The sequence below is a fragment of the Vanellus vanellus genome (genome assembly GCF_965231255.1).
Source record: "Vanellus vanellus genome assembly, chromosome: 13".
NCBI classification, from domain to species: Eukaryota; Metazoa; Chordata; class Aves; order Charadriiformes; family Charadriidae; genus Vanellus; species Vanellus vanellus.
The window spans coordinates 19,014,676-19,037,312 of NC_138918.1; the positions used below are offsets into that span (position 1 = coordinate 19,014,676).

Below are 22,637 nucleotides of genomic sequence, written 5' to 3' on the forward strand. Positions count from 1 at the left end.
TTCTGTAGTCTCAGAAGCTCTTTTGAATTGATTTGAAATTTTGACTCTTCCCTTTATGAGGCTGTAAAATTGATAATTATTCAGATGGGAACTGAGCACTGAGTGAAAAATCAATTCCACCCGCTCTCTGCTGCGTATAAAATTACTTCTGAGTCTGCTGGACTGAACGGATGGCCAAGGTAAAAGCAGCAGGCAGAAATAGTAGAGAGGATTAGCTGGACGAAACTAATAGCCTAAAGGGATGGCTTTTGAGATGAGGGAGTGGGCCGGTTGGGGGTTATTATCAGCAATGATGGGACTCATTGATCATATGTTTACATCAGGTTTCCATTGGGTGATAAATCAGCCCCGAATAGAAACGGAACCCAAGGCCTCGCGTTTTACCGGCGGGACGGTGTATTAGATTATTCTCGCTTTCACACTCAGATGAAAAGTGAGACATTGATTATTCATCGGCTGGCCATTAAACACGGGTTTTATAGATGATTTGCCTATCATGGAAGCTAATGAACAAGGTTGCTGCTTCATAACCAGCGGTTTCAGTTTTCAAGACATCTGTGTCGGTTAAGTAATGCATAACCCTATTAAAAGGAATGGGTTACAAATTGCTTAACAGTGCTGAAAAACTAGACCCTAATGACTAATTGTGCTTTGAGTTTAGAGAGGTTTGTCAGCTCTTTAAACTAAACTGATGCAATGATAACTGCAATTATTTACTAGTTAGAACCTTTCTTCCAAGTTGGATCTCTGGAAGTAGCTGGATAATTAAAATTTCCGGCAGCACCGGAGGAACAGCCCACCTCAGGGCTGAACGTGGGCTCTCTCTGAGACGTGGGCTCTCCTCAGGACGGGCACCAGGGCAGGTCTGCAGGGATGGGGGGCAGCCCGGGAGCGGTAGCGGGGGCTGCTGGTGGGGGACACCAAAGGCACGTTGCTGTTCCTCAGCAGCACTGAAACATCCTGGGGTCGTTTCATCGCTCTTCTGCCCAGGTGCTCTCCCACGATTAGGTGTTCAGCACCTGAGTGCAGTTCGGTCACTAGGCGTACATCCATGAGCGGGGCTTTCATCCCCTTCAGCCTCCAGAGTAGCACAGTTGTATAATTAAAACCTATTAATTCTTATGTTGTTTGCTTACGTGTGTCCCATCGCAGGTCTATTTTTTTAATATGTAGGTGTGACTATACAAAGACAGGAGCAATAGAAAACGTGGAAGCGAAGCAACTTCTTAATGTTTAGGTGTGAGTTACGGCATCCTTTTAGAGTGGCTGTTGGCTTTGGCCCTGCTTTGGCTGTGCCGTGGGCTTTGTTCCCCCGGGCGAGCTGCTTCGTCTGAGCTTAAACTGCAAACGACTGCTTCATGATGGTGTCTTACAACTAAACTGAATTAACATGTGTAAAGTAATTTGAGATAAATGGATAGAAAGCGGTATTAAGTTTATTACATTCAACTATTGCTGTTACATTACATTGTGTTATGAGCGCTTTAATAAATAATTTTAAAAGGCTCCTCCTTTCCTATGCTGTTATTCCAGGATTGACAGGTGAAGCCAGTGTTTGCTCCATTTAATAAATGACAGTGTAATTTTTGGTTTGAAGATGCTGCCTTTCTCTTCTCTTAATGCTTATCTTGCTGAATTGTACACGTTGGGCTCTTAGTTCAATTTTTGGTATGGTAAAGTACTATTCATGTTAGTTCTTTCCAAAAATCCATCAGTTTTGTGGCATCTTTCACCTGTAGTTCTGACAAATGTTCTTAAGAGCCACGCGCGATAAGTTGCGTGGCCATCGTTGAAATAATTCTGTGCTGGATGTGGAAGTGGGTACAAGGTTGGTTGATTGAATAGAAACAGGATTTCAGTGACATTGTTCGCTTCCATTCCTGGGCTTTTCTTGGTGAGGTGCATTGGGTGGAGGGGTACCGAAGGAGGGGGGTGTCGCATGGTGATTGCATCCTATGCATTGTTTTGGGGAGGACTGTGTGGATAAGGATAAAGAGGGGGTTTTGGTAAGTTTGTACCACTGTTTGGATGAGATCTGCACGGTGCCCGCGCCAAGACGCGGTGTGCGGCTGAAGCCCTCTCTGTCAGGTTGGTGTGGGAGCAGTGATGAGTGCTGTTGGCACTGCCTCCCTCTGCGGCACAGCCAGCCGGCAACCAGAAGCCACGTGCCTCCTGGCCAGCCGTTGGGCCGGCTGGCTGCTGGCAGTTACACTCTGCTTCTCAGCCCAGGGGACGGGTCTGGTGGGCCGTTGTTTTAGGGCTGGGCGGCTGTAGGGGGGGTTGTGCCAGTGCGGAGCCCTTTGGAGGGTTCAGTGTTTCTGGAGGCAAATGGTGGGCAAAAGCGGCGGTGACGTGGGGAGCACTGGGGGTTATTGCCGTGGGGGAGTGCGGTGGGGTCCATGGGCTGGAGAGGGATCGCTGGGAAAGGAGTGTTGCGGTAGGTGGATGGGAAGGTACGTGGGTGACCAAAGAACTTTGAGCACGTGGGTGATGGTGAGCATGGGCGTGCTGGAAAGGGAGCGAGGATGGGGTGGGCGGTACTGCAGTAATGGGGACACAGGGCTTAATGGTGACAGGTAGAACCTCACCAGGCTGCTCGTCGGAGCTGAGCGCACTGAGTGAAGCAGCACAGCAGCACTGCGTAGCAAATGGAAACCAGAAAGTAAAGATGCCAGTTGCTGTGAGAAATCAAGTGGCATTACTAAAATAAAAACGTATTATGAATTATTAGTATCCTTTTTTCCCTTTTATGTAGTAAAATCAGCGATGTTTTTGCTTTTCAGCTAAACCTCGCTGCCGTATACAGCTAGGGTGGAGTTATGCACAGTAATTGAAATAAAAGCACAAAGACAAGATGTGTTTATAACGCGTGCTTCGTGGCCCGTGCAGAAGCACTTGCATGTAAGCGCATCCCAAAAAGAAGCCCGAATTGTACTGACAGAGGGCAGTTGTGCAAGGTGTTGAGTACCTGAGCACCTCGAGCCACATATGTGAGCATATGCTGAATTTTAAGAGCAGATCAAACCCACAGGTGCGATTGTTCTGATGTTTGAAATGAAATGTGCTGAAAGGCTCAGCTGAATCAGGCCCAGCGCTCGGCATTTGCCAGCTTGAGCCTTGAAAGGTTTGATACAGCAGTGAGAGGGATGTACGCTGGGACATCTGTTTTCAGCCTCTTAGCACAATTTGAAAATGTTATCCAATACTATCATAACTTTCTTTATTAATTGAAAGGGATGGAGATAGACCAGCTGTAGCCCAAGCCAGCAGAGACTCGGGTGGCTAAGCAACAGAAAAGGCACCATATTGAGTGAGCCAAAATTCGGTCTCAAAGTCATTTATTTTAACCAGCGACAATACGTTTAGACTCTAGTGTTTTGATTTGATTGATGGTTTAATATCATATATAATTTTTTTAATGAAGGGAACCCATTTAAATATGTTAACATTTGCACTAGTAGTCTCCCATGTACATAACTGCATTTAATCATTACTCTGATTGTTTTTGCGGTTGTGTAATTTGTATCAGCAAAATAACTATGTCAAAGCCATCTTATCTTAATGAAAAATATGGTTGCTTCTCTTTTATACGTACTTCTTGCTGCACGTGTATAAGGGCAGCAGCAGCCCCGGTCTCGAGTACGTTGCTGAACGTATAGCTATCACTGCGTGAGTGCTGTCAATTAAGAAATCAAAAAATATTAATGAGCTTAGTGTCTTCTCTAATTCTGCTTTGTTTAAAGCCTTGTTGTGATTCGTTGTCATGTGAATGGAGTAATTCAATTTTAAGACTTTTAATGTTAAAATACATCATCATTAGTGATGTATCCGAAGATTTCACGCTCTTAATAATGGTGCTAAATCAAATGGGGAAGCTCCTCGTAATCATCCAAGCTGTGCCATACCTCACACAAACGGGTCTGGGGACGGAGAGAAGTTTAGTTCCGCAAAGTAACAAGTATTGTGCAGAATTCATGCGTGGAAACAAAAAAGGGGCGGCGGGGCTCGCCGCGCAAACCGCTAGAGGTGTCAGTGTTGGATGCGCGCCCTCGGGCCAGGCAGCTGGTGCGTGTATGCTTTTGTTTATCGCTTACTGGTTTATGTAGCCTTTAGGCCAGCACATGAAACCATCCTTCCTTACAGGGTCAGCTGCTGGTCAGAAATGAAGCAAGAAAAGGCTTTGCCCGAACCGGCCTCAGCGGTGGATGCGGTGCAGCTGGCACCTGCTACTGGTGCACAGCGGGAGGGTTAGAGGTCAAAGAGGCAGTTGTTCTAAACTCAGTGATGGCTTAAAGGGACTTGTAGATTAATCTGCTTTATTAACTTCTGTATATTAGATAACTATTGCAGTGAATGACAGTCCGTCTCTCTGAATAAGTCCCTTCACCTCTTTCTCTTTTAAATTGGCTTTTGAGTAATGAATATTAAATAGAATACATTTCAGGGTAATTAAATGAAAACATTAGGATGATGTTGTTTTACAATCGTATCTATAAGTTTCTTGTATATTTATCTTGCATTATTACTGCTCGTTGCTTTTTCTAGCGGAACATAAAGCATAAATGTTTCAATTAAAGAAGAGGAACTGGCTGTATTTCTCAATAACCTCGTGTCTTCTGCGCTGCATAAATGTTTTCAAAAAAGCAAATAAGTTTAAGGAGAAGTATAAAAATGTTTTATTCCTTGTTTACCCAGTGCAATGTAATACTTTACATTACTTGGAAGTGTTCGATTTCTGCTGGCCTTGGTTCTTTTATATAAAACACTGAGGGGTGCTGGTTTGGGGAAGGGCAAAAAAATATTGCCATTCCGTAGAATCTAACTAGCGATATGAATAGCGCCAATAATTTTGTAAAGTTCACATTATAATTCAAAATCCGGTTAGAAGTGATGCTTGCAGTCTGGAAAGAAAGCAATATCTTTACAAAATGGATAGGGAAAGGTAACAATCCATTCCGTGATCTGCTACTGGCAGATTTGCCGTGTGAATAATGAAACTCGCTCTCGGTGAACAAACACCCTCCCCTTCCCCCTTTTAAAAAAAAAAAAAAAAAAAAATAAAATGTAAAATTCTAGAATAGCAGCGGTTTATGAGGATGCTTAATTGTTGCTGGCTATGATGGCAGTGGTCCGTCGAAGCTTTCAGCGGATGAGGTGATGCGCGTCCAGAGACGCAGTGTTTGACGAGGCAGTTGCTGCGGCGCTCTGACCCAGTCAGCGTTCCTTCTGAGCTGAGGCAGAGGTGTGCCTCAGGTGAAGAGGGCTGGCTCGTTGCCGAAAACTTTCTAGGGTCTGGCAGACGTTAAATATATGTCCCACTTAACTTTGGTACATCTACAGTTTTCAGGACTCTGGAATTGAACCCCCAAATCCATGGTTTTCCTTGGCTAATACGTTGCTGTCGGTTTTGGTTGTTTGTGAGCCTGAGAGACATTTGTGTGCTCAGGGTGTCTTCTCAAATCATGAGATCCAGAAACTTAGTTTGTTGGATATTTTTTTCCCCTGGTGTTTATTTGTTTGTTTGGGTTTTTTTTTTCTGAAAATTGAGATTCTTGTGTATTTACATGTCTCCAGGAACCTGTGTAGTTTAAAAATAAAATAAAAAGCGTTTTTAAAAAGTCCCAATATCGCAACAGATTGATGAGATTTGGGAACACTGTTAGTTTATCTCAGCTTCTCTTAGCATAGTTTAGGTTAGCTTAGTTAACTGGAGCAAATCTACTGGAGGCACATCAGAAACGAGACAGTTTAGCTGTTGAAAGAGTACTACACACAAAGGACTGCTACACAACATGGGATTTGACCTTTCAGTATAACCATGTTTCTGAATTCATGATTCGTTTCCCTTTAAAAAAAAAAAAAAATTAAAAATGAAGTGTGTGCAACCATTCTTTAAAATCTTTTTAGCGTGACAAGTAAAGTAATCTTCCATTGATACTTAAAAGTCCATCTGCAGAAATTCAGGCAGAATGTTAGAGAGACGCAATATCTATTGAAATGTTGAGTGTCAAACTGCCAGGGTAATGTATTTAGTATGAAATATAATATTCAGCGCATTTTGTTTTGATGACTGCATGAAATAGCCTTGTGCTCTTATCCTTTGCTGCTGTTGTTGTGAAAGATGATATTCACTAAGAAGTGTTGGTGACTATTCGGGACACAGCAGCAATATGCTTATTACCATCTTTATCATCTATCTTTTATGTTTATTTGCCATAGCTTTGGTTACGGCACAGCATATCAGGATAACCAAAATACTTCTAATTGTTCCACAGAAGAAATTAGAATCAATGTGTGAACAGTTTGAAAACAGAAGAGGTTTGAAATCGGTTAAGCAATCGGTAATTAATATTTGCATTAGTCTTTTTAAGTTCTATGCTAGTGCGCTGCTTTGCTGCAGTAGAGCAGAGGGGGTCGCTTTGTTTTATGGACAATCCTTGAGCAGTGGTGGGAGCCAAGCTTCTGGGTTTCTTACGCTCTCATTTCCTTCAAGGTGTGCCTTAAAAGCCCAGCCTGCCTCTCTCCCTGCTGATCATCTCCTTGGCAGTGCTAAACTAAGGTAAACGCGGGTAAAGTAATTACCCTGGCTCTAATTTGCTCTGTAGTACTGGTTACTGTTGCTGGGAGGGGGGGGATGCCCCTGGGTCTGCTGCCGGCAGACGTCCACCCGGTTTGAGCCTCCGCTCGAGCTGTCTGCGAATCCCAACTGCCTGCTGCGAGCGGCGTCACGGCTCCTCTTGTAACAGAGCCCTACAAATCTCTCGGTGTTGCTGCCAGGCCAGGTGGATCACGGGACACACGCCGGGCTGGGCTTGACCTGCAGGTGAGTGCGAGCTTGAGCCCAGCTTAAGGACCTGCTCCGTGGCGTGGGGGGTTGCGTCCCCGAGGGTGGCACTGAGCACGCGTACACCCAGTGTCGGTGCGAGGCTGGTTCAGACTCCGGGATAAACGCCCGCACGGTGTGAGGTACCTTGAAGTTCCTTGGACAAAGGATTTAGAGCTGATCTCGTGCTCAGCCTTTCCCTCCATATGCAGCTTTTAACATTTTTGGAACATTTCTGTAGATTTGAGTTTGAGATTAGCCTCAGATTGGGTTTAGACTAAATGATTTTGTTTCCAGTAATCACATTTTCTGACCTTGTCTTCCTTGCCCACGTGACTGGCATTTTGGAAGGCTTTCCTGTAATAGAGATTTTGGAAAAGATCCCAATTCCTGTGTTGAAATCCTGGTGCAACATTGACAATCCCCAGCTGCTTTTGCCCACCAACTCCCAGCACTTGATGCAAGGGAGGGCACCGGTGAATTCCTCGGGAGCTGGAGACAAGAAGAGTCTCCTTTGAGGAATTTAAAGATGATGCACATTGCAAGTCCTAGTGTCAGTTAAGGAGAAGATTGAAAGGTTTAGAGATAGGACCATTTGCATTCCTGAGGATGGACTTGCTGGAAGGCGTTGGTGTAGGTGAAACTGCTGTTCTCTCTTCCCAAGAGGATTAAATAACCTGTAATTAGTCATTTGATTGGAGATGCAGGTAGGAGACACCGACTTCATCCTGCGTCACCTCTCAGATAAGAGTGCTAACAGTGCAAGAAAGGCTGTCACCATGCGGACTAGAAAAAATGCTTAAGGATCATCTTCTGAGATGGAACTAACTGGGTTTACAAAGACCGAGCCTAGCTGCCTCTTCACCTACTGCTAAAAGCAGAGGGGAATGCGCATTAATTTTCTATAAGTTTTTTAAAGAGCTCAGCCTTTTCCTGCAGTAAAGCAACTTGAAGTTTGTGTTACAAATTATGACAAGTTGTACATTCCAAACGTCCTGGTTAATCACGGGTCTGTCATCTTTAAAAACAGCAGTAACGCTGTATAGTCACAGCCGCTTGTTTAGAAATGGCTGAATCTTAAGTAAACAGCTTAGGTTAATTAAAAATGATACTCTAGTATCTGTAATGGAAAATCTCTGAATGCTACCAGCTCAAAAATGCAGATTAAGGGTTGATGTCACAATCTTAAATTATTCCAGCCTGAGGTGGAATAATTTGCTATCAGGGAGCACAGATGGATAGGCAAAAAGGAGCTGTGCAGGTACATGAGTTTGTAAACATCTGTCAGCTACACCAGATACCCAAATACAGAATCTAGCACTTCAGGCAGCATAGGAGTACGTGACATTCAACAGAGGGTTTACATGAAATTCAGCACAGACAGAAGCAAGTCAGCACACCCTGGAAGGTAATAATTAATGAAATGTATCCCCTCCTTCCCGCAGAAAGAGGAGGTATTTCATTCATCAGGCGTCTTCAGCGTTGCTGCAGTTAACTGTTCCGCTTCCAGTATTTAATGTAGCCAACCCTTAGAGTAGGCAGAACTGCTCCATCCCGTCAGACTTACCGCTTTACTATAGGTGCGTCTGTAGCAGCCCGCTGGCGTCTCTTATCCATCCATGATGGATGCCAGCTCATCCAGGAGCACAGTCTCCCTTAGGACAGACGGACCCAGTTCTGATAGGCGAGACTGGACCGAGTATCAGTCCTTCACGCAAAAAATTCATATGCAGCTGCAATTGGAAAACAACATGTTCTGTCATGTTAGAACGTGCCCTCAAATTAGAGGGAAGATGATATAATTACTGTTTAAAACCATGCTAGGATAGGGCAAAATGGTTCGCTGCAAACAGCTGGTGTGCAGGATGGAGCTGCTGCCCGTGCTCCAGCTGTGCTGCGGTGATCCCCCGGCGCCAACATCTGCTTTGTGATCCTGTCGACTGCTTGAAAGGTGGCTCTCAACTGGGTAAGGGTAGGAAGGGATAAAAGTAAGCCTTACCTTTGAAAAGTCCACTTTGCACTACTGGTCTATGTTGTTGGACTATTAACATGTGACGGTTATTTTAACGGCGAAAAAAATAGAAACTGCAGCAGATCTGGTGTAGTAAATTTAATGGGCATATTGCAGGTGCTTCTCTTTCGCCTTAAACTGTCATCCGAAATGTATCCTTTTGAGTATGTGCTCATGTTTCTCTTTCAGATGCAAAGTCGGGTCTGACACAAGTTAGTACAATCTTATTTTATTATTATTTCTGCTGGCTTATGATTTGGACCTACCTCAAGCGAAATCGCCCATTGCTCATGGCCCTTTGGCCGGTTCTAAAGACCTACGCAGGGAAATGCCAAGCTCCACTCTCTCTGCAACTATTCCTTTTTCACACCTACAGCCGTCTTTGCCGTCCCTACTGAACACGAGGAGCAAAGGATCTCCTGGCAGGATATAACGCATAACTGGGAAAGATATGGACACTTAAATCATATGCAGGCGTATGCTAGTTCATGGTATGCAGCGTGTCACCCGGGTGCCTTGTCCTGAAATCAGGATTGGGGTCTTTTTCCAGCAATTTTTCATAAAAGGAAACAAAATGGCCAGGCCCAATTGAACTATTCCAAATTGACATAGAAGATTGTGTCCCTTGCAGTTTTCTTAAGTCTCGATAATCCCTGCAGCTTCTTTAAGCTTCAGCTGTGGGATCATGAAATGGTAGTTATTAATGTTTATTTATATGTATATATTGGAAGTACGTATAAATTGGGTGAAACGCTGTATTCCGTGAACGGAGATCTGGAGGAATCTGGCCCGTATAGGCCGAAGGCAAAACTTGGGCTGTGGGAAGCTGCGGAGGCTCGGAGGAGAAGGGCTGCTGAAAAGAATCACAGAGTGGTTTAGGTTGGAAGGGACCTTGAAGATCATCTCGTTCCAACCCCCCTGCCCTGGGCAGGGACACCTCCCACCAGCCCAGGTTGCTCCAAGCCCCGTCCAACCTGGCCTTGAACACCTCCAGGGATGGGGCAGCCACAGCTTCTCGGGGCAACCCGCGCCACGGGTTCACCACCTGCACAGGGAAAAAATTTTTCATAATATCTATTCTGAATCTCCCCTCTTCCAGTTTGAAGCCATTCCCCCTCATCCTGTCACTACACTCCCTTGTAAAAAGTCCCTCCCCATCTTTCCTGGAGCCCCTTCAGATACTGGAAGGGGCTCTAAGGTCTCCCCGGAGCCTTCTCTTCTCCAGGCTGAACACCCCCAACTCTCTCAGCCTGTCCTCCCAGCAGAGGGGCTCCAGCCCTCTGGTCATCTTCATGGCCTCCTCTGGGGTTGTGTGAGCCTGGTTTCCCAGGCTGCCCATGTTTCCTGGCTGATGTTCTCTTCTCTCTCTCCCTCCATCCCTCCTTCCACAGCAGGACGGGAGAGAGCCGGGAGGGTGTCCAGGAGGAAAGCTGCTGGGGTGGAAGGTAGCCCGGTGTCGGGTGCTGGAGGTGGAGGCTGTCCCCACTGGCCACAGCACCAGCCCCCCCCCCCCCCCCCCCGCGCCTCTGCTGCTCCCCACAACTGTTCCAAGCTCTTTGTCAGTCTGGTGTAGTTTCATAAGGCAGGGGGACAAGGCGCGCGATTCTCAAACCCTTATATATTGCACATCTCAACTGATCTGCGCTTTCTGACAGTGAAATGTTTTTAGTTCAGGAATAAAGGGCTGGTTCTCACTTTTGTAATTAATAACGGCTTCGGTTTTCTTATTTCATCTGGAAATTTTAGCTTTGACCATGGAAAATATCAATCTGAAAGTTAGGCTTTCTAGTAAAATAAATATTTTAAAACAAATTAAAATTTAAGGTATTTAATAATCTTGGCGCATTTAAATCTTCCAATATTATTAGTAAATGATGATCCATTTATTGATATGGGAAGAATTGATGATGAAAGAACTGAGAGCTCCAAAGGACATTTAAATTAGTAATCACAGCTCCTAAATTAAGAGCAGACTGTCTGAAGCGAGACCTATAAAAACCTACCAAGTTTCATGTGCTAAACAATGAAAATCTGAATCTTTTTCAGATCTGTATGGAAAAAAGAGGCGTTCTGACCAGCAAGTGTTTGGTTAAAGGCTGTGTATGTTCTTAGACCTTCCTAAATCTTTTGTAAAGGAATACATACTGCTGTCTCTGGTGTTAACATAGTGATCTTTGTGTTAAAATGTGATCAGTTGCAGCAAAGTAAAATCTTCATCCCAACACGTGGGAGAGAGAAATGAGTTACAGGACCTGCAGTGATGCAAGTGCTCTCTTTTGATACAATGGAGCAACAAAAAAAAAGCCTTATTAATGGAAAGGCGTCGTCTTTTCCAGCTTCTTTAGAAAAAGTTTTCATAATGAGGGTTATCTTGAGCAACATTTTCCTCCTCCTCCTAAGAAAGAAAGAGGCTCTGAAGGAAGAGAGGCTCTGAAGAATTAATTTATTGGAAGAACAGTTCTTTATTCTTGCCTGTTCTGTCAATAGTTCCTTTCGTAAAGAACAAATGTGTCAGGAGAAACATTATTGAACCAGATAAAGCGATGCCCTGTGTTTAAGATAAGAGAACAGAGGCAATCTTGCTGTTTTGAACTAAGCAGAAAATAGAATATCTGTTCCCCCTCCCCCTGCCTTTTCAATGTCTCTCAATGTCTCTCTCCCCACCTTGAGACCTCGTTTTCTGCCCGAGTCTGAGCCCGCAGCACTGCGGGGGCTCTGGGGCAGGATCCCACAGGTCATTTTCCCCAAACCAAAATATTTTGGTTTCTACCAATAGGGTATTTTTCACCTAGGAAACAAACAAACAAAAAAATCTGTATGTTTGATCAATTCTGCTTCTGAGCTCCATGCTGTTTTGCCACGGGGTTGCTTTGTGATCGCCAATTAGCTGATGAGAATTCTGGCAAAGGTGGAGCAAGGCGGGTGTACCGTAGCAAGGCTTTCACTCCGTCCCCTGCGTGCTACATCCGTGCAGGTCCACCTGAACCCATCAGCTGCTTCTGCTGCCCAGTAAGAGGGACTGCAGGTCTCCAGCACCAGTATGAGCAAGGCTGGGTGATGGCTGAGGGGGTGCCCCAGACTCAGTCCGTATCGCTGTGGCTTTGCAGACGTCGTTCCCTCTGTAAAATGGGATGGTAATGCCGATGTAGCTCAGTGGCACGCTTTGAAGGTAACTGACATCTGGGAAATGCTCTGCAGTTCTCCAAAGCAGCAAAATGAAAACGTGGACGGTGCTGCTGCTGTTGGCTGCAGAGCGCTTGCTCCTGTACCTGGGTCCAGCTGACGGGGGCGAGCGGGGCCGGGCTGGGTCACGGCCCTCACCGCCATGTCTGTGGGTGTTACTGGCCAGGAGATGGTGTTCAGAAAACTGCGGATATCATTTCTGTATGTGTTGCCATCATAAATACAAATAAAGGTGTGTCGGCAAGTGAAATACGGAGAAGGAGGCATGTTATGCCAGAGCCTCCTTCAGAAGCCTAAAGATTTCGGTTCTTTCATGACCTGAATAACTCAGGGGAGCAACAGAAACGGGCGTGGATATGGAGCTGTGGGCCAAGCATCTCAAAATTCTTTCCTGCTTGGGTCGCCCTCTTTCTCCTGGTGACAGCAGGGTTAAATCACGCGAGGTCTGAAGGAGGAAGGGGGAGATGTCACTTGTCTGTGTAGGAAGCAGCTCTTCTGTATCATGTGAAAAGAAAGAGAGAATTCGTGAACTTAAATGAAACGTAAGAAGGACATGGACCTGTTGGAGCAGATCCCAGAGGAGGGCCACGAAGATGAGCAGAGGGCTGGAGCCCCTCTGCTGTGAGAACAGGCTGAGAGAGTTGGGGGTGTTCGAAGAGTTTGGCAGTTCTCCCTCTGGGTCAGTTGTGAGCTTATCGCTGAGCAAGCCGTTTTTAGGTTAAACATCACACTGACAGTCTTTCTACACATGTAGCACTTTTTCTAAGAAATATGGTGCTCTGACTAAATCACAGCTCGAGTAAGTTTGTTTAATTACTTAAAAAAACGCCCCTGTCCTAACAGCTGGCCCTGTTGCAAGCTACGGAGGTGAAAACCTGGCGATGAATGAATTATAAGAAGTTGTAATTATTCTTCATGTTTGGAAAACAAACCCTTTTTAGTGCTTGTGCAGAGGTTTTGAATTGTTTGCATGAGTTCCAAAGCAGTATAGAACTGGGTTTGTCCTACGAGTAATGAAAAATAGCTTGCCTGATATATAAACCATGCAGTCAGGTGAAGAATTTGCCTTTCTCATGCCCGACCGTATGTTCCTAACTTGAAAGCTCAAATAATTTGTGGCTCTCTCTGTTGCAGGTGATTTGTAGTGCTAGGATTCATCTTTTTCATTTAGTGAAACATGCTGTTTGACTTCGCCTTGGTCAGTTATTACAGGCTAGTTTGCAGTGTGGCAGCTCTCCGGAGACCCTGCTCGTAGCTGTTCATTGGCCTAGAAGAAAGGTTTTAATGATTTTTCTACTTCTTCTATGTTTGGTTTTAGGGTGTAGATATTTTATAAATGCGAGTCAAGCTATTTACTGGTGACATTTTACAAATTTTCACTCTGGTTAATCTCTGAGTAATGTTTTTAGGTTCGTATATGTTGTGGCCTTTGGCATTTTGGACGAATGGATCTTGAGGATATCGCAGAGCGTTTAATCTTTAAACGGATTCTATAGTTATTTATAATTTCTTTTTACAAAAGTTGTGCCAATCCCTAAATAAGTCCTACCCCTCCTAGCTGCACGCATGAGAGGTAGAGGAGCACAGCAAGACCAGAAGAAGCCTCGGAGGAAGAACGCTCCGTGTGGCATTAGCTGAAGGCTCTGGTTACGTGCCGGCCAACGCGCAAAGTGAATTATGTACCTTCACTTTGGGTGCCAGTGGAACTTAATTGTAGGAGTTGATAGATCTCAGTGCTTTATAAAGTTGATGAAGTGGCTTTATCCCTGCTGTAGAGCCCCGTAAAGTAAGTCACAGAAGTAAAGTAAAACGTCTTAAGTCAGAGGCTGGATTTGTAACTGCCGTGGAAAAGGTATAGATTGACAGGCTCCTTGCTTTCTCTGAAACAAAACAGGGAGTGCTCCCTCCAAGTGCCTTGCAGTGTCATGCACAAAGAAAGGTGGGTGTGAGAAAACCAGAATGTTGAAGCGCAGCCAGGGATACATCTGAAACTAATACAGATTGCTGGTCGCACATGTATTGCTCTCCAAGAAGTAGTGTGACAACGGGGCAAATCCCTGTAGTAAAGTTGAAGCCGGTACCTTAAATTGACACAGCTCTAAATCTCAATTCAGGTTTGTTTAAACTTTAACTTTTCCTTTAGAGCCGAGCTTTGACATTCATTTTTTTTTAACTTTCTTCACCTGATAGTTTTGGTTATCAAAATATTTGTTTGGAAGTATTACTTTTGTAATTCTGTGCTCACATGTGAAATCTTGGTGATTTCAGCATGGTTAGAAACGTTTTCACTGATTTTTTTTTTTTTTTTTTTTCTTTTTTTTTCTTCTCACCACATCACAGTATAACCACAGTATCAATATTCATGGAAACTGTCTGAATTTTCTTTCAGATGATGTCAATCCTAATGAACACCATCATTTTTGAAGACTGCAGAAACCAATGGTCTGTGTCGAGACCTCTGCTGGGACTTATACTTCTCAACGAGAAAGTGAGTATTTAAGAAATTCCGCCAGATTCACTCTCCACGTGCCCAAATAGTTGAAATAATAATTATTTTCCATAGAACAAAGTTGCCTGTTGCCCTTCAGATCCCCCATCTCTTTCCTTGGGACCTCATTCCCTTACCGCTCGCATTAGGAGCGGAGAGTGGGGGTCAGCTCATGGACTCTGTAGGTATTTTACAGAAAATCCTATCAAACCTCTACCCCAAATCTTACACCCAACCTTAGATCACGCAAGTATATAATTAACCTTTTTTTAATAAATTTGGCTTCTTCGCTTTTCAGAATTAAGCAGGAATAGAAGTTATGCAAGCTCGCCTGGCTTTTAGATAGAAATATGAAACAAGAACACTGTGGAAATCACATCAGAAAAATTGCTTCCTAGAAAATAAGTTAACCAATTCCTTTTTGTGAAAGGTTTCACAGGAACAACTACCTTCGGGGGGGAGGGGGGGGTATTATTCGAGCGCTTCCACTTAAGTACTGGCATTGATTGCAATTTGGATTGTGTGCGTCTGTGGCAGATTCTGTAAACCAGGAAATACTCTGCAATTTGCCCTTTCAATAAAATCTGAAACTATGAATTTGGATATACCCATCATGTTTCCCTGGTGACTTAATAGAGCCAATATTGTCTGAAATGGAAACCATCTGAGTAAATGAATGTGAGGGGATCTAAATGTGTGCATTTTTTGTATGGCAAGGCATTGCTTCCGAAGATATTGACCTGTTGTATTCGCCATACTTCAGAGCTAGCTCTAACTTTATTCTGAATTGCTTTATCTCTTGGGCAGTCACAAGCCTCAGTGTATTACTGCTTTGGAGAATGAATTGTCTATACAATAAGAGGGTGCTGGAAAAAAATAAGACACTAAGATTAGCAGCAACCGCATACATTAAAATTCAAACTGAAATCCCAGCTATGGAAGGAAACTAATAGAAGAAGAAAATATATCAAGAAGAGAAGCGCTGTCTCATCATTCACCTGTGCTGAAGGATCCAATTTTAGCCATATCCAATAGCACTGTCATTCATCTTCTTGGTGTGTTATTGTGATTTAAATCCAAGCTCTATAAGAGAGAGCAGTTCTTTTAAAATGATTGAGAGGGAATAAGGGCAAATTCAGTGTTTAGGAAAACTTTATGACATCACAATATTATACTTTACAGATGGAAGCAATATTTCCTACTTTGGAAGGAAAACTAATCATTTTCTATCTGCTCTGAGTCACTGCATCATTATAAAAGTGGGAAATAAGTAGTTTTGTGCATTCCCAATCTTGTTCGAGACGACACTTTTGTTTATATAACGCTTCTGATTTATAGCGTTTAAGTATTAGCCTGACTACATATTAATTATGTGGTTTTGATGCTTCAGTATAAGAAGAAATTAAATATTTCACTTGAAGATAAAACCGTGGAGCTGTAAATCATAAGGAATAAATTTGTGACTGGCAGAATATTCTTTTTACTGAAATTAGACCAGTTGTAATGATTGTGTGTTTTGCTTAGCAGACATGGATATGTACGAGCACCTTGACTTAGGAACAAGCCTTACGTTTCTTTTGGAAGGGTGGGGAACGGGAAATAGAATTTACGATATTTGTATTGCCCCTTTTGCATCAAGGTTATTTATTTCGTGTTTGGAAAAAGTAGGACACGTACTTACAGATGGCTGTAAAAGTCCTCTTTTCTTGGCTCATTTCAGTGCACTGATGGTTTATTTATTGGAAATGGGTTCCTTTATTTCAGGTAGGGTCTCTGTCTCTACAGCTCCTGAGAACATTTACCATATTTTACTGCTTGTTCACTTCTTTTGTTTTAATGAGATCTTCTTTGCCCATAATTCATCTCAAAGGGAAGCCGTCGTGTTTACTTGTGGCCTCAGAAAAATTGGGATTTACGTATGCTTGCACCAATAGGGGTAGTTATGCCCAAATGGGTATGATACTCAGAGTTCACCCTAAAACAGCGCTAAATCTTTTGAGGCGGCAGCACCTTAGTATGAAATGGGATGGTTGCAGGTGGCTCCTGACACTGTTCCCATGCTCGAAGCGCAGGGACAAGCTTAATTTACATCCTCGTGGCAAGAGGTTGGCAGAAAAAGCCCTCGGTATCCTGAAAACGTAGGAACAGCATCTACTCCTTGCTGTCGTCCTCCAGCCGAAGAGCACAGGTATTCGAGCATCCAGGCAAAAGTGCTGCTCTTGCAGAGAAGCCCTGGAAACCCCAGGGCTCAGGACAGCTCCGTAGCGTTGGAGCAGTGATGCCGGGGAGAGCCTTCAGGGGGATGCCATACTCTGTGGTGGCAGGCAGCGATGTTACGCCTCGCTCTTACCTGAGGACGCTGTTAATACTTTCCATTACAGGGTTGGCTGAAGAAGTTCTTGGAAAGCCTCTTTTCCAAATACAACTTGTGGACGCTGGACAAGATCTCGGGGTTGTGGGCTTCTCTACATTGGGCTCTGCATTTGTCGCCTTGAGACGAGGCTTCTGGAAGGTCTTTGTTGCAGGCAGAGATTTCATCTTTCACGCCAGCTCTCAGGCGATTTTCAGTTTTGAGTTCCTAAGTCGTTTGGGACCCAGCTAATTGATCGGCTGCTGCCTCCACTTCCAGCACTGCTGCCGTGGTCAGCAGAGACGCGTAGTACGGGATGGTTGTGTTTTGAGAGGAACTGGATTGAGGGCAAGCCATTTGCCCAGCAGGCATTAAAGCAAACACTTCCTATAGTCCTGTTGAGTTCTCGGGGCCCGGTGTTAGAGTGCTATGGTTTTACTACATTTTCTTTTGTGATCCCATATTTTTTCACATGTTGTGTGTTTAATTTGAGATTTGTTTAAGGTCTGAAGAGTTTTAAACCTCTTAAAGATTTTTTTTTTTAAATTCTAGCAAACAGATCACAGACTTTTGTGCTTTCTAACACTCTGTATGACACCCTACAAGTTAGATTAACTTCAAAAGTTTACTAAATTTTGTAGACTAAAAACTGATTTTCATCCTACTTTTAACAACTTCTCTTGTTGTACACCTGAAATGTGGGGAATACCAGCAATAGGATTCTTGACTGCAATATGAGACTGCGCAGACACCGTGCTTGGCACGTACTTGGGCACAGGTTCATCAGAATGGTTCATTCTCCTCTGAGTAATTGTATATATCAGTGCTTATACCATGGATGTGCTTATGCCCAGGGCCATAAGACTTTGACGCAGCCAATATAATAAAGACTAAACAGGATTATGTGACTTGCTTGGCTGTAGTAGTAGGGTGGTGGATAGCACTGGAGGTCCCTTCCCGTTCTGTATTTCTAGACTAAAGCTAGGTTATTCTAAGGTGATAAAAAGTTCTATTTTAACTAGTCTCTGAATCTGCCAGAATATAATGGGGACAGCGTATAGAAAATCGTATAGATTACTTAGCTTCGAAAGAAGCAACGGTGAATCTGTCTCGTCACTGGCGTGGTTAGAGCCCACAGTGAAGTGCACAAATTTGCACCGTTCTGAAAAGACTTGAGAAGCAGTCAAGGATGTTTCTGCCACCTCTCTTGGGCGGCTTTCTGTATTGGAACTGGTTAGGTGGCCAACACCCGCTGGTGAAGTGGCTCGTCACCTGTTAGCACCACACTTCAGCGGTGATGATGGCTGAAGCCGGTGCAGTGCGGGGAGGCAGCACCAGCTAGACCTCCGCCTGCTGTTTGCCAAACTCCTCTCCCAGCAGGCGACGTGGGAAGCGCTTGCTCCAGAACGCTCCAGGTGTAGATGAGTAACTCTGGGTTTAAATTTCCAAACCTCATTTTTAATATTCTCTGCTTTGCTATCTTAGTACTTCAGTGAGCTGAGGGCCACCTTGATAACCAGCCAGCCAGCCAGCAAACGTGAAGTCCTTGACCAGTGCTTCAGGAACCTCATGGAAGGAGTCGAGCAAAACCTTTTGGTGAAGAACAGAGACAGGTAAGTTTGCAACAAGTAAGCAAGCTGAAAGAATAGAAGACAAATGGAAACTTTAACTGAAAAAAAAAAAAAAAAAAAAAAAAAAAAAGACAACATAGGAAGTATTCCAAGTAGCCTTAAACTGCGGTTCCTTTTGAAAGGAGGATAATATCCTATCGAAGAATTCACCCCTAGACTTAACAGTTAGTGCCTGCATGTTTGATAATTATGTGATCTCTTGGTCAGAATTTTATTTCCTAATTTAATCCCAAAGTCGAGGTTTGCTAGGCTGCAGCTGCTGCATTTTCACTTGGGAAAAACTGCCTAATTTCAGCAGGTGAGCCTCAGAGATTCCTCTTTCCCACTTTAAACCCCTCTGATAAAGCAGTTGCTTCAGCCTCCAGCGGTGCCGTTGCTCTGATGGAGCCCTTTCTCACTGGTGTCGGGGTTAAGCAACTGCTTGTGAAGTGCCAGAATGAGAAAGGACCTGGTGGGGCTACTTACACATTGTAGATAAACGAGACAAGGATTTTCTTTTCTTTTCTTTGTTTTTTTTTGAAATGTGAATTGCGAATTCACCCAGTCTTGCCCTCGATTATAGAATAGAATTCTTCACAAAAGAAACGGTGAGTTTGTCTGCATTTAATGTTCACGCTAGCGTTTTGTTACTAGCTGGCTGTGCTTTCTCTTCCATGTGCGTTATTCATCCAAAGCAAACCTTGAAAGTGTAGAGACAGAATCTAAGTCCAGACGGTGGAACCTCCTGGAAAGCTTGAAACAAACTGGAGAGGGGCTTGGAGAGAAGTGGTGGCTAAAACCATTTCGTGATTTTTATTTCTCCGATGACTTCTCTGTTTGTTGATGTGAAAATTATGTCGAACTTGTTTAATTCTTAAGACATTTTGCGTTAATGATGATCTCCACAGTTTTGTTTCATTTTCCTATTAAATTCTGGCACTGAAGGTGTAAGTTCCTTATGGCCTGACTGTGGAGGATAGCCAGAGACAGGGGAATTTGGAAGCAAACCCAGAGAAGCACAGAGATCGCATGCACGGTGCTAATAAATCAGACAGACTTTCTGCGTAACCTGTATTATGGATCAGCAGAAAACCGGGGGGAGAGGCAGAGAGCCACCAGGAAGGGTGGAATGCCTGTTAAAACAAAGAAAAAGTGAGCTGCCGGCGGCGGGCTGTAGGATGTAGTCTGACCTTAGAGCTTAGATTCATCTGACTCAACAGCCCTTCAGGATTTAAAGAAAAAATGAAAAACTGAGTAAAACTCATTCTTATAACTAGTTAGTTTCTTAGTTCCGCATCTATTAATATTTATTGAAGGTAAGAAGTCCTTGAGATAACAGTGTTTTCTGAGAAGATGTGCATTTTTCTCTGAGCTGCCTTATTCTGAGCACTACAGACCCGAGGACAGAGAGGGGATGGTTAGATGCCCCACCAGGCACGGAGAGGCGGGACGGGCAGGACCCGAGCTCCCCTGTCGCCTCCGGGCAGGCGGGAGGACCGGTCGATGGGAGAATCCAGCTCTGCTGGCTGTGCTCTCCCTGCTTAGGGCACAGACGGAGGCTTCCATCACCGGGGCTGCCAGCAGATATTAGATTTGGCGAGGGTTAGATTCACACATCCACGGATTTAAAGGGGATTTTCATCCCGAAGCGCTGTGGAGTACCCTCAGATAGGCAGTGGTGCAGAAGCTCTCGGAGAGCTTTTGCGGAAGGGCAGGCGGGGGGGGACGGGTGCAGGTGTGAGGGCGATAGAGATAATTCGGTCGAACGAGCAGCTCGTCTGTCTCAGTAGTATCCGCCTGTCTAACTTGGGAAGACTTTTAAGCCATCACTCCCGCAACAAGCAGCATGAGTTAATACGATGGCTTCGCTGTTATCAGCTCGTGATTTATAATCCTTCCCAGGTTTATTCTGCGGACCAGGAGGCTTCTTTTAACGACAATTGTTTAAAATTGAGCAGAAATCAATTTCCATTAGTAAGGAAATAAGCACAAACGTAAAAAATAATGAATAGAATAAAGAACAAACTCATAATCGCATCCTGCGTTTCTACACACGGCGAGTCCCCGTGTACCACACCGCTGCCAGACGTACCCATAAAGCAGAGTGTGGCGGAGGCAGGCGGGAATGATTATTGCCCCTGGTCCTGCAAAGAGACCTTTGCTGAGATCCCATCAGTTTTGTGAGCACCTGTCCACCAGCCCTTTGCAGGAAGGAGCCCTAAGGAGCCGTTCCTCGGGAAGCTTTATTAGCTTCACTGCAGTGAGCCAGCAAAGTCTGACACAATCAAAGCGAAGAGCATCAAGGCAACAAACAAAAGAACATTGGAAAAACCCTAAATGCGGGGTGCAGTGTATGTTTGGCATTTTAAATCTTTTTTTAGTGTGGATTTTGAGTGGGTTGGTTGGTTGGTTGGGTTTTTTTAATACATACGTGAGATGTGATAAATGGCAATTAAACTCTTAGTTCCAGGTAAGGGTAGGCCAAGGGAGTAGATGAGATTTGGGCTGTCATACAGGCGAAGTCAGAGTTGTCATCCAGTCTCAGGTGTGATGCCACCGAATGGACTTCACGTCCCACACCTGCCGGTACACAACCGTTGGGGAATATTTTTGTGAATTCATTCTGTGCCAGATGGGTGATGGTACTGCCATTCGCTGAGAGACAGGTTGAACTCTGACACCACTCACGAGGGAGGAAGGAAGGTAGGTCTGGGAGAGCCTTGATGACCATCTGGACACGTCCCGGAGAGCCCTTTGCTTGAGGTTCGGGAGAAGGGACGTGTTCGGAGGCGTGTGAGCTGGAAAGGTTTCTCGTTGCGGTCATTTCCCAGCTGACTTTTTAAATGGTTCACGCTGTTGGAAGGCTGAGTTTATAATGCTGCCCATACACGTTTACGTGCTCATTGTTATTATTTTATAGGACTGGTTTGTGAGGGCAGCTTGTTGAGTTTTCCTCCGTTTTTCTTTCCCTTTTAAAATTTACATCATAGTTATTCTTTTTACCCGTTCTTGAAGCACATCTCTCAAGATCAGGTCTCCTTTTAACCCATCATCTGGGTTCTCTTTTTCCCAGGTTCACTCAGAACATGTCGGTCTTTCGAAGAGACGTGGCCGAAGCTCTGCGCAGCGAAGGGGCCTCGGATCCCGCCGCTTTAGATATGATGAGCTGACAATGACTTTGGAAACAGAGCACTGACTCACACACCAACTCTGAAAGTTTTGGGACCCTGTTTTATTGTTAGATAGATTTTGGAGCCTTGTGAAAACTATTTTTTTAAAATAACTTCTGCCTTTTTATATCGCTGGCCTATATGTAAGGATTTATAATAGTGAAAGCGATGGAAAATCAGCCTTAGTTTGAAGATCGTTTTCAGCCTTTCTTATCAAAATTTATTATCCTGTTGTTCTATCTTTTTGAAATGGTTTAGAAACAGTACTTAACCAAAGAACAAAATAAATATGCATTCCTTCTAAACTTGTATGAGTTAGTGATTCTCAGTTCTACACGTAATAGCAAATAATATCTCATCGGTGAAAAACTCCAAGCTCGCTCTGAGGTCCTGTTTGTTTGAAAATGAGATGAAAGACAGTACAAATTTTATATGACATCTTTTTGAAATAATAAAATAACTATTTTTCTACAAAATGTTATATATTTCTTTTCAGCACTGGTCGTTAGCGACAATGTGGACAACCACGTAGAAGACTAAAAATGAACGGTTTAGACTATAAGGATAGCAAGACAATTGAGAATGTTGCACGTAATAAAGTAAGAGGTGATGGAGCAAGCCTTAACGAAGTACTGCTGATATTTTAATTTCACAAGCACACGTTTTCCAGGTCTTTGGAAACTGACAAAAACCCAGAAGAAAATTAAGTTGTTAAAACACTGTTTAAAAAAGAATGAAGTCCATCCACAGCTGCAAAAAAGCAAGCAGATGGTTACAGGGACTTACTGCCCATCTTTAAGCGGTGTGTGGCACCATGAAGATGAGCGTGTGGATCCGAAACAGCAAGTTCAGCAGATTTGTCTTCCCCTCTCAGAGATGGTGAAGAGTTCGGTGTGAACCGGCACAAAATCCCTCCCCCGGCCCGACGCACAGGCGCGCGCTCACCGCTCTGCTTTCATGGGGAACAATTAATACCGTTCTGCGGTGGGCAGGAGGTTCTGT

General features: G+C 44.1%; 1 protein-coding gene across 1 annotated transcript in view; it reads left to right on the forward strand.

Annotated features, from left to right (window-relative positions):
- The window catches only part of RANBP17 (RAN binding protein 17), a gene marked incomplete at its 5' end in the record, with an annotated part of 160,550 nt that extends 138,450 nt beyond the window's left edge, over positions 1–22,100 (forward strand). Inside the window, 3 exons of the mRNA XM_082490223.1 lie at positions 14,407–14,505; positions 18,341–18,468; positions 21,539–22,100. Coding sequence (XP_082346349.1) covers positions 14,407–14,505; positions 18,341–18,468; positions 21,539–21,635 — 324 coding nt within the window. The 3' untranslated portion in view covers positions 21,636–22,100. The remainder of the gene's footprint in view (positions 1–14,406; positions 14,506–18,340; positions 18,469–21,538) is intronic.
- Between the last annotated feature and the right edge of the window lie 537 nt (positions 22,101–22,637).